This window comes from Hyperoodon ampullatus (assembly GCF_949752795.1).
Source record: "Hyperoodon ampullatus genome assembly, chromosome: 17".
Classification (NCBI taxonomy): domain Eukaryota; kingdom Metazoa; phylum Chordata; class Mammalia; order Artiodactyla; family Ziphiidae; genus Hyperoodon; species Hyperoodon ampullatus.
Genome location: NC_136930.1, coordinates 49310251 through 49323277, shown reverse-complemented (window position 1 = coordinate 49323277; position 13027 = coordinate 49310251). Strand labels below are relative to the sequence as shown.

Below are 13027 nucleotides of genomic sequence, written 5' to 3'. Positions count from 1 at the left end.
AAGGAATTAAGGATAAAGTAAGATTTATTGCCTGCTTAACTGTCCTAAATAGTTTTCTTCAAGTACATGGAGGGATTTTTGTTGGAGAATGTGGTATCATTGTTACCCTTATCTGTCAAAGACTGAAAAACAGGAGATAGGCATAATTGAAAGCAGAAGGTATTTCATCTAGACATAAGGTAGAACATTTTGACCTTTCTTCCTTCTTTCCTAACATCCTAACTTCTTAACTTCCTTCTATCAACGTAACATATTTTTAATGAGTAACTGTTAAGAGTCAACAACTATGAGAAAAATGAGCAAGACAGAATAGAGCTTGCATCTATTGAGGAAGACCATTAGCAAAAAGTGAACAATAAATAACACAATTTCAAATCATAACAAGTTCTAGGGACAAAATATAACAGACAGAGTTATTGAAGGAAGGGGAAAGCGACTTTAGATGGAGTGTCCAGGGATCAAAGGCTAGAGTGAGTTGCCAGGAAGGACTGTGCATGTCTAGTTATGAACACCTTCAAGAAAAGAATAGAAAGGTATTTATCTGAAAGAGTTTATGTATGCCCATCCCTGTAGTTGTGGGTCTAGATAAGATTGTCTCTCACATTTTCTTCTGGTTCTATGATTTTATTATTCCATGTACTCATTGTGGCTACAGTAGAGAAAAACAGGTAACATTATTTTTCAGTGCATGGGTTGTAGTTCATAGTAAATTGTTAGTGGAAAGGAGGTAATATCGGACTTATAAAGCATATTTGCATCAATAGAAACAGATACCACAATGTTTTATACCTCCTTCCCCAGAAGGATATGTACTTATTTCTACCTTACCAGAAATTCTTCCATCCAATTTAAATATTGAATAATTTTTGTTTCATTACACATTTCTTATGGGACCAGACCATATATTTCAAGATCAAAATTGCCACACACATTTTCTATGGAACTGACATCTTAATCATTAGTGATGATTCGTCAGCATACATTTATAAGCCAGAAATATCTGTGTTCTGTGATTCATTGACCTCAAGAAAATTTGTAAGTTTTCTCCTTAAGTTTCCCCCTTTATATAGGATATTACAACAAATCTATATATTTCAGTAGTGGGAGAGATAAATTTAAGAGGTGATTATAGGAAATATTTTCTTAGTCCCACAGGAGAGCCCTTCTTGTGCCCTCTTGAGTCCAAAGAAAGGAATCAGTTTCATTAAAAACAATGTTTTCTCTATTATTTAACATTTAGAAAATGAAAATGTAATATCATTCAATTCATGCTTTTGTTTGTATGGATTTGTTGTATATAAACATAATATGCAGAAAAATCTATGACTCTAAAATTATGAAAATTAAAACCTTTTCTCATTAGATTGTCACAATCAAAGCAAACTTCACATTCAAAGAAAACCTGGTCTTTCGTACCAATTCAAAATAAATTTTTCTAAAAGTCTGTTAGAAACTACAATTACTAAAGGTTGCCAACCAAAAATTAAAAAAAAAAAACCCTAACAAAACATGGTATTGTTTTACATTCTTTTCCTTACCTTTTCTTTCAACACAATTTTCTTATTTGTTATATAATATAAAAGCTATGTAAAAATGTGACCTAACCTTCTGCAGAAAGAATCTGTTGTGGTAAAAACTCCAGTCTCTTTTCCCACGCATAAACTATGTCAGCCAACAGACAAGACTTTGCTAAAGCTAACAAAAGATATTCTCAGTTCAATTCTAAAAGACGGGATAAAGCCATACACATAAATTCTTAGTACACCCTAGAACTTACCAGATGCTAGCAGTAGAGAGTTGATAAATACTTGCCTGCTATATAACCTTGAGAAGACAAAGAAAATGAAAGAAATTAACAGCCTCTCTAACTGGTTGAAGTGACAAGATCTTTGGGAAAATACAATCATCTTAGAGTTTTTGATAACCCAGGAAGGATGTGCTAACCATTGTCAGATAACTGGCATTCCCTGGGTTTTAAGGCAAAAATGTTGAGAGAAAAGATCCATATGGATAGTTTAAGGTTGACTACAGAAATCTACATTGCATTACTTTATTTCAAAGCAATTTCTTATTTAGCACATAATCTCTAAGCCTATTCCACAAAAATGTACAGTTCTTGAAGACAGGGACATCGTGCTCTGCACCACTGTATCCTCAGCGCCTAGCACAGTGCCTGGCACATAGGACGTGCTTGATAAATATTGATTAAATGAATGAATTTGCTGTCAAAGACTCTGAAAGGACATTGTAAAATCACAAATGATCCTGGTGAGAAGACATAGAAATAAATCAATGTGAGTATGAATGTGACTTTTTTGTGAACTTAGATTTAAAATGCCTTAAGTATGTATATATGAATTAGCATGCACAAACATGGAACAAAGGGATGAATATTGAAGACTGGGACTGAATTTTAAGAATAACCAAACCCCAGAAGACTAAACTCCAAATTGGAAAACTTTGAGTGTTAGGTTTGTAACTTTCAAATAAATTTGAACAGCATAAGTGCAAAATTTAGGATTATACTCCTTTTTTGTGGGAGGGAGTTTTCACTTATTGGAAAAAGAACAAATAATATCAGAAAGTATCTTTTAAAAGATCAGTTTGGAAAAAGGTGAATCAGAACTGATAGGCCTATAACGCCAGGCTGCCATCAAAGGTAAATAATTGACAGTGGATGAGAAATAACCAATTTTGTTTATATTTTACTCTACTAATAAATAATACAGTGGATATCTATTGCACTCTTAGTGTGTAACAGTCATTTCTTCATTACCATTAATGACTTACATTTAATAACTTATATATGACACTTCCATAAATCCTTTGAAACAGAGATCTTTGGTAAGAATTGAGATACGGAAGAGTTAGATAAGTTGCCTAAGGTCACAGAATTAATGTCAGAAGTAGGATTTGAGCTTGACCTCCAGATAAGCCATTACCTTATCCACTCCTTCTACTGCCACTCTTAAAAGGAATGGCATTCAAAGACAAGAATTTAGCTCTGTTTTACTGTTCGCAGCACATTTTCACAAGGATTTCCTCATTTAAACGTGGTTAAAAGTAAAATGAAGTTCGAGGGAGGAAAGAGGCAGTAAGAGAATACCTAAAGGATTTAAATGAATTCAAGATTATCAGCCAGGATAAACAACTTTTAATCTATGGAACAAAAAGAAGAGAAAGGAAAAAAAGCCAAGTGCTAGACTCGAAGGGGATGTAAAATGAAATGACAGAAGGAATGCAGACCTCTGGAAAGGTCCTTTGCCTCCCGCACACAAGAACATGCAGCTGCTCCTTGAGGCTAGTTATTGGTAGGGCCGAATTTGTACATGTGAACTCAGCGAGTGATTTTCATGATGATCCCATTGATAACTATGGCATCAGTCAGTTTTTTTTCAGCCTCATCCTTAGTCACTAACTAGTCATCCTTTATCGCTATAACTTAGTCATCCTGTATCACTATCAAAAAGGAAAATTCTTATTCTCTGTGCAGTTTCTTTTGCGTATTGCTGATTAGAATGCATGCATTGAAAATGAGTGAAAGAAATCCATAACCACAGATATATCTTTTTATTTTGCTGTACTTTTTACCTTAGAAAAGAAGTGTTGAGAGACATTTTGTTTAGGATCAGAAGAATTTGAGTTAGGTTTCCTGACTTTCAAATAAATTTGAACTTCCTGAGTACAGAGTTTAGAATCAAGTTCCTGTTCTCTGGGCAAAGTTTCATTTATTGGTGATAAAATGTGAATTTTCTGCTTCAAAGATAAAAGACTCAAATGATTTTTAAAGGCCTGGGAAGCCCGAGATGGTTACTACAAAACTAAATTTTAATGAGTTAAGTGTAAATGGATTAGAAACATGCATCTCAGATTTCTTACTAAAATATACATGAGGTTACAGGTTATAAAGAAAAATGCTTGGCAAAGTAAATCTCAGCAATTGCCAATCTTAAAACATTTAAGACATTTTATCAGTTGTCCCAACAGCAGATGGAAGCTGCTGCTTTCTTCCATCTTTGCTTGCATCGCTGAGTTCTTTTAAGCTTAAAGTGCCTCTTCTAGATTAACTTCTTTAAGATATTGCTCATCTGTTATTCCCAGGCACTTATAGAACAAAGTACAAAGTTAATATTTCCCCAGGATTGTAGAAGATAGATAATTCAGCTATTTGGTATCTTATCAGAGAGGAACTGCAAGCCAGGCACACACTCCTCTATATGTTCATAAGGACACCTTCAATCTGTGCAAACTTGCATATGTTCTGAGTACCCATGAGTACGTACGATCATTTATGAATGCCTAAGGGTACCTATGAGTAACCAGGAGTCTGCTGTACTTTTTGCCTGCTTTCTATAAATATGCTTTAAAACCACATCTTTTCAGGATTTATGTTTAAAAGACCTGGTCATGCTTAATTTTTTCAAAGAGAGGTAGAAAGTGGACAAACTGAAATATTTGATACAAAGATGTTCCTTGTTGTTCCTTGTCAGAGAAAACAGAGAATACTTACTTGCACAGAAATAACTATTTTTGCGACCTTGAAGTTCAGAGTATTTAATAAAGGACAGTACAACTGAAATTGTCATGAGAAATAATTGCCCTTTCATTTCATTTTGTGCCATCTTAATTCATCATTTTTATTATTGTCTATTGCTCTCTGATAATCCAGAGTGTGCATGGCCCACTAGTCTTAAGATAAAGAAATAAACGCCTTGACCTCTTTGATTTCCACATGAAATAAAAACAAATCATTGAAAACAAAACCCATAGTAGGCACTTAAATGCCATGTCTTTACAATGCAAGCATTGAACAACTGTACTCATTTGGGTGCAAATTATTTTTGTATTTCTCTAATTAACCCTACCAAGCAAATAAGGAAATATGTTGGCGCTAATGACCTGGTCTTCATTATTAAATCATTATGATGCCCCAATAAGATCTAATCCTTTTTATTTCTGCTCTAATGTTTCTGGCTGCTTCCTACATAACTTACAAAAGAGCACTTAGATAGGATGTAATAGTGCACCATCTACATGATCCTTGCAGCTGTGCTGTGAAAATGGTTGATTAGACATTTATAATCCACATCTTAGGAATGAGGATGCAGGTGACTGTGTGACATTGGAAAAGTTCCTTAAACTACCTGAGCATCAGTGTCTTCACTTTAGTACTTGCCACACCATGTAGGGCTGTTTGGGTAATAAAATGAGAAAATTCATATAAATATTTTAGCAGAGTCCCTGACACATATTAACTGTTCAATAAATATCAAATATTATATATACTATTGCCTAAGATCCCTTAGTTATTAATTGGTGAAGTGGGCATCAAAGTCAGGGTCTTCTAATTTCTGGTCTGGTACTCTAGGCTCCCTGTTGCCCACAGGAATATTTCTAGAAATACAATAAAAACCTCCATGTTCTTGACCCTGTTTATTTTGCTAGCCCTGAATTCTCCAATCCCTTATCCACTGGCATTCCAGCCAACCCAAACTGCTGGCAGGCACTCTCTCCTGCTCTCCCAGAGTACACAGTGTCTTTAGAAATCTCTTTCTGTCCAGTGAACTCACACCCATCCTTCAGCATCCAGCTCAAGTGATGAGTACACCTTATGGACCAACAAGCAGGGCATTCCGCCTCTGTTCCTAAGATATTCTTCATCTCTGTTAAACAGCCATTATCTCATTTTTTAACAGTTTGTTTCTCTCCTACACAAAATTGTGTACTCCTTGAAGTCAGGAATTTTGTTTTACTCAACTCTGACCCCTATGTCTGTCCATTGGTTAGTATTTGTTGAATTGATTCTAGCTTCACTTTTCTCCCCTTCATCATGTTGCCACATATGCCCAGGGTAGCTTTGGCAGACCACAGTTACAGAGTGAGGGCTCTAAATAATATTCGATTAAACATTTAACCTGGCAGATCTGGTTCCCCTGGTTAAATATTGGTTCCCATTCCTAGAGAATGTTCCACTTGTTCACCTGATGATAGACAAGTAGCCTGGATAAACTAAGTTTTTCCACATTGTTCACCTTTCCACCAAGACTGCCATTTCTCCACCTTCATTCCCTGCAAGTCTCCCCCTTGTTCACTATATACCAACTACACTGATGTTCTTTTAGTCCCTAAACACTAAGCTCCCTTTCTTCCTCACGGCATTGACATGTGCCATGTTCTGCTTAGAAGAGTCTTTCCCCATCTTCACATGACTGTTTCCTCATCCATCAGGTCTCATTAAATATCAACTTCTTCCATGAACATGAAAAGTCAAGTAAGTCTCCTGTTATGCTCCTTTATAGTCCCTGATTCTAAGCACCCCCTCCTCCTTCCCCACCTATCCTCCTTCTCCTCCTGCCCCTCCACTTCCCCCTCTACTTCCTCCTCCCCCCTCCTCTTCTTCTTCCTTTTCTCCATCATCATAGTCATGATTTGTAGGTATTTTATTTATTTGCTACTTTCTTTGGTCTGTTTCTCACATTGGGAGTAAGCTCCACGAGGGTAAGGACCACATCTGTCTTGTTGAGTGTTGTATGACAACAATTCATGATAATTACAAACTGAATGAATAAATAAAGAAAAAATGAATACAGTATATTCAGGTGTCTATATATATATTCAGGTGTCTATGAAATATAGCTTTTTTAGTAAACTAGACAAATTCAGACCATAGAAGCTTTATAAGGAGAAACAGTCAATCTGTCAATAAGCCTGTAGTCCCTTTCAGTCATCTGTCAAGCAAACCCCGTTAGATGCAGCACTAAGTACAGGGAATATAGACCATGCCTTTTCATTGCTCTTAGGATAGTGAACAAAAGACTATGTGACTTGGTCTTCAGACCATCTCAGCTTCAGGCTACTGTTCCTCTTGTTAACTTTGACCCAGCCGTTCTGGTCTTCTTTCAATGTCTCCAAAATGCCATTGTTCTTACCATAGACATTACCCCACTTTACTCATTAGAAAATGTATATAAGGTAAATTTATCCTATTCCCTCATGTGCCCCAGTTATTTCTTGTCTCTTTTCTAAGCTCATCAAAAGTTTCCCAATGAATGTATCCTTCAGCCTGTGCCCTTCATTGCCAGGTTTCTGTTCCAACAGACCTCTGCCTTCCCACACTCTTCCAGAACTCTTATGGCTTTCTCTAAACCAAACAAAACCACACACTTTTACCCTGAGAATCCTAATGTAACTTAGAAGATCATTCTATGATTTGTAATAGTTCTTGACAGTAGAGTAACTGTGTTTGCTTTAGAGACCATGGTGGATATTTGAAAGACTATGAAAGGCTCATTAACATGATGGAAGAGTGCCTCAAGAAGGTCATAGAAAAGGAGGAGAAAGTTAAAATACTGAAGCAATTAAGTTGAGTTTCATTTTGTCCTTTGAGAGTCTTATGGGTAAATAAATTCCCTAATATTAGAAAGCCTTTTGTGATATAAATAGCATATTTTTACTAGTTATACTTACCAAAAAATTTTAAAGGAATTAATCTTAAGAAGAAAAAGGTGAAATTTTACAGTTTTCTCCTTCCTTGCCAAATAAGAACTTGCTTGCCCCTCATGTTTTGACTGCATTAGTATCTATGTTATTTGCATACAGTTGGTAAAACATTAAATATAGTGTCTTTCCAAATTCATTGACATACCTTACTTTTTCCTAGGGTGAATTAGCGATTACTACATCTTGTTAGGCCTCTAAGTATGACTTTATAAACAAACCCAGCTGTATTCATCCTCCAAAATTGAAAAATGAGAACTAGCTTTTCTCCATTTAACTTTTTCTAAAGTTTCTGCAAGATGATGCTCGTGTTACAGTTAAACATCAGCTGTACAGCTTTCTCTTTCTTTAGCTATTAGTCCCTTAGGTATAACTCTGTAATCAAAGGGAGGTCAACTGTATCCAAATACAAATATGCCAGAATGTCTCTGGCATATATCTCTCCCTAAAGATTTCAGCAGTGTTACTTCAGAAGAGGGAGAAAAAGTACTGTTTTATCTAAAAATCTAAGAACTTAATTCATTTAAAAAATAAAGTACTGAGTTATCCTTGCAGAGAGCTATGTGAGCATAGGATCTCTACGTTACTCATCATTTTTCTTTTTACTACGTTTAGAAAGAACTTGAACAATCACAGAAAAAATTACTGCTGTATAGGAACTATATGGCTACTGTTGATAAACACTTCCCATAGTGCTATAAGCTACAGAGGGGGCATAGCAATTCAAACTCATGGTCATTTTCTGGTATCCAGTTAATTTCAGAAGCAGCTGAGGGCCAATTCTTGGCAAAATTATGAAGTAGATGGAGAACATTTCTTTGTATTTAGATGCCAGTTGTCTAAGCTTCTGAACTTTATTGCTAATAATTAATTTTTCTGTTCCCAATAACAGGCTTCAGGTAGAATCCCTCTTAAGGGTTTCATTTTACTTGCCCTTTGTATGAATTCAGGCACGACTATAGCGTATCTTGAAGCCCAGATGCTTCCCATCGTTACATTGGGAATTGAGTCCCAATGGAGTGACACTGAAAGCTGATTTTCATGAAAGCATTCCTCTTTCTGATTGTTTGTACACTGTCTAAATTGGATGCCATTTAAAGCAATTTCACTACCAAGAAGATATTTATTGAATACCTCCTATTTTCAAATAATCATAAGTATGAATAAGTTTCCCCTCAGTTAATGGCATTAATTTCCAAATGTTCAGTTTACTTATGTAATTGTTTCTTCTCCTTCTTCTCTCTTTCATTATTAACTAATTTTTCAGGCTGGTGGTTTGATGCTTGTGGCCCATCCAATCTAAATGGAATGTTTTATACAGCGGGGCAGAACCACGGAAAACTAAATGGAATAAAGTGGCATTATTTCAAAGGGCCCAGTTACTCCTTACGTTCCACAACTATGATGATTCGACCTTTGGACTTTTGAAGGCACAATGTCAAAAGCAATTTAAAAGACCACAAAGAAATCTGGAGAAGCCACCAGATGAGAAACTGCTTGGAAACTTCTGAAGCAAACAATATTGTCTCCCTTCCAGCAACAAGTAGCAGTTATGTGAAGTCACCAAGGTTCTTGACTGTGAATTTGGAACCTTTTGATTTCACAAAAGCCTCTCCTTGGGGTGACTGTGTTCATATGGCTTGACTATAGAGAATGCCACTCACTGTCATGCTTTAAAAAGGGAAGAAACTGTTCAGCTCGCTGTGCTTCAAACTACTACTAGATCTTATTACAGAACTATAGTAACCAGATGATAAATACGGTTTATTTCATGTAAAACCGAAGAAAAAGAAGATGAACAACAACAACAAAAAGAGTATACGTGAAGAATAAAAACAGGCCTGCCATAATCCTTTGGGAAATATGTGTTCCACCAGTGAAATGGTGTTATGTCTCTGCAAACCTACTAACAATAAGTTTGTACTGTTGCACAATTTTAATAAAAGTTTAGGAAGAACAGCATTGTCCTCTGAGTTGGTTAAATGGATTTCAGAAGCCTAATTCCTAAAGCATACCTACTAGTTGATTTCAGTTAACCCGTCTTCAAATTTAAATTCCATTTTGGTAAACTATAAAGAATTATAGTGCCTGAAGAATAGCAGTGTGAGGTAGAAATACACTCCATTACCCTTTGATTTTTTTGGTACAGTTTTCAGAAAAAATGGACATAATCAAGTATGGACATATAAGGTGAAAAATGATCCCCCCCATGCTACAGTTTTCATTTACTTTAAAAACTGACTGATATATAAATATATTTATAGCCTGAGTAAAGAATGTGAAATATATCATCAAGCCCTTAAAATAATATACATGCATTTAATATTTCCTTTGATATTATACATGAAAGCAGTATTTTAGAGTGTATTAAGTTGAAATAAAACCAAGTAAACTGGAACAGTTCATTTTACAGTATCTTCTTGCATGTGTACACTTGTGTAACTTTATTATTTTTAAAATCATTACCTTCAATTCTTCACCCTATTTCATGCTAATTTAATTTTTGCTAATTAACTGAAACTTGCTTTCCAGATTCACCCTGTTCCAGTTTCTATAAAAGACATACTCTGAAGTCTATGAAAAATGAAAGAAGAATTATAAATATCATTGTACATAGCCTGTTTATATCCATAGTAAACCTAATAGCTGTTTAATCTGGAATATGCAACATTGTCCTCAATTGATGCAAATAAACACACTTCCAAAAAAATCTACTATACCACTTTATGAAATATGTTATTTCTTCATATTTTTCTCCCTTGGACCCTGTTTTCTTAGGCAATTTCTGCTGTTAATACATTATCATTAGGGAAGAAAATTGGCAAACTTTGTATTATACTTTAAGGAAAACATTCACAAAAAAGAAAATTAATCATAGTCACTTGACTAAGAAAATTCTAATTACTAGCTGCTATAAATCTCTTAATGAAAATATTCCTATGGGATAATCTATTTTAAGTGAATTTGGGGCACAGATTTTTGTGGGAATTTAAAGTTACTACAATAATTTATCAGTAAGTGCTTTCTGCCTGTAAGTGTCCAAGGTTACAAGAGTGAACAGTTTTTATCAAAACATGAGGTGTGCTATGAGATAAGAAAATTGAAATCCATATTGGGTCTCCTTTCTTAAAAAAAGTTTTTATCAGGGCAACAATACCAATTTTAGACCTGGTGACTTGATCTATTGTGCCTTTGTGGCTTTCCTTCATTTGAGAAAATAAAGCTACTCACATTTTTAAGAAATTATTTTTTAAAGTTTACCATCAAGCGTTTATACCTTTTGTGTGTGTACAAACCTGTTTTGCCTTACAAGTGATATTCGCAGGTATACTACAGTTTTTCTGTTCTTGGAGACTCCTTCATAGCAGCGTTTAGCCTCTCCCTCTAAAAACCTTCTTGTTTGTTTTCATTTAAGTGAATGAAAGTGAGTGTTTTGTTTTGTGTGTTCCTACAGATTTTTTTCACCGGTCTTTTGATAAGTAATACTATTTCCCAACTCATAATACAAAAATAAAAGGAAATTATGAAAAAAGAAAGAAAGCATGATATTTACTGTTTTGTTACCTGGGTTTGAAAAATGAAATATTTCCAATTATTTATAATAAAGCAGTATAAAATGTTTTATGACTCCATATGTGCACTGTGTAACGCCTACATGTTTGTGGCCATTTAACATGTATATCCTTTGCATTTAATTATTCAGGATAAGATAATTAGGTAATAAGATTTTGTCTTTAAATTTTTATGTTAATTCATGTAATTTCTATGCCAATTTCTTCACATCAGTCACAGCTTTATTTGATTTAAATAAAATTGAAGGTAACATATTTGTGCAACTCCATCTCATATTAAATATTTTACAAGTTTTAAAATTAGAGATATATGGAAGTATAGTCTCTATAAAAAAATTTTTAAAAACCTACTAAATGAACTAAAGCCTCTATCTTTGAAAAATTTTCAGTCTTGGATGTGATAAGAAAGCTTAACTCCTTTAGAATGTTAGATCAAAGCAATGGTTCTGAATCCCACATCTCTACTGTATGATTGTTATGTCCTGTCAATTATTTTAAAAAATTTTCTTATGTGTTTTTTTTTTATTGAATGAAAGATTCTTTAAATTCTATAGTGCTTTACAATTTGCAAAAGCTTCATACGCATGATTTAATACAATCCCATAATAGCCCTTTTTTCCCCCTACCCTTATATTGCCTCTGCCCCTTTTCCTCTCCCCACTGGTAACCACTAGTTTGTTCTCTACATCTGTGAGTCTGCTGCTTTTTGTTTTATTCACTAGTTGTATTTTTTAGATTCTACATGTAATTGATATCATACAGTATTTGTGTTTCTCTGACTTATTTCACTTAGCATAATGCCCTACAAGTCCATCCATGTTGCTGCAAATGGCAAAATTTCCTTCTTTTTTATAGATGAGTAGTGTTCCATCATATATATATATACCTATCTTCTTTATCCATTCATCTGCTGATGGACACTTAGGTTGCTTCCATACCTTATCAGTTGTAAATAATGCTGCTGTGAACATTGGGGTGCATGTATCTTTTCAAATGAGTGTTGTTGGTTTCTTTGGATATATACCCAGGAGTGGAATTGCTGGGCCAGATGGTAGTTCTATTTTTAGTTTTTTTGAGACGCCTCCGTATTGTTTTCCACGGTAGCTGTACCAATTTACATTCCCACCAACAGTGTACGAAGGTTCCCTTTTCTCCACATCCTGGCCAACATTTGTTATGTGTGTTCTTTTTGATGATAGCCATCCTGACAGGTGTGAGATGATGTCTCATTGTGGTTTTGATTTGCGTTTCCCTGATGATTAGCAATGTTGAACATCTTTTCATGTGTCTGTTGGCCATCTGCATTTCCTCTTTTGAAAAAAGTCTATTCAGTTCTTCTGCCCATTTATTAATTGGGTTGTATTTTTTTAATATTTATTTATTTGTTTGTTTGTTTGTTTTTGGCTGTGTTGGGTCTTCGTTTCTGTGCGAGGGCTTTCTGTAGTTGCGGCAAGCGGGGGCCACTCTTCATCGCAGTGCACGGACCCCTCACTATCGCGTCCTCTCTTGTTGCAGAGCACAGGCTCCAGACGCGCAGGCTCAGTAGTTGTGGCTCACAGGCCTAGTTGCTCTGCGGCATGTGGGATCTTCCCGTACCAGGGCTCGAACCCGTGTCCCCTGCATTGGCAGGCAGATTCTCAACCACTGCGCCACCAGGGAAGCCCTGTTTTTTTTGGTTTTTGATGTGGAGTTGTATGAGCTATTTATATATGTTGGATATTAACCCCTTATCTGTCATATCACTTGCAAATATTTTCTCCCATTCAGCAGGTTGTCTTTTTGTTCTGTCAATGGTTACCGTTGCTGTGCAAAAGCTTTTAAGTTTAATTAGGTCCCATTTGTTTATTTTTGCTTTTATTTCCTTTGCTTTAGGATGTCCTGTCAATTATTAAATGTTGGATTATTATATGACAATTAACAATAAATTCTGGGAACTCAGTGTAGAATAATAGGATGCA

The 13027-nt window shown here is 35.2% G+C and overlaps 1 protein-coding gene across 1 annotated transcript in view; it reads left to right on the top strand.

Moving 5' to 3' along the window:
* Positions 1–8925, top strand: part of ANGPT1 (angiopoietin 1) — a gene marked incomplete at both ends in the record, with an annotated part of 250965 nt that extends 242040 nt beyond the window's left edge. The window contains 1 exon segment of the mRNA XM_079722584.1: positions 8765–8925. Coding sequence (XP_079578710.1) covers positions 8765–8925 — 161 coding nt within the window.
* Positions 8926–13027: the final 4102 nt, after the last annotated feature.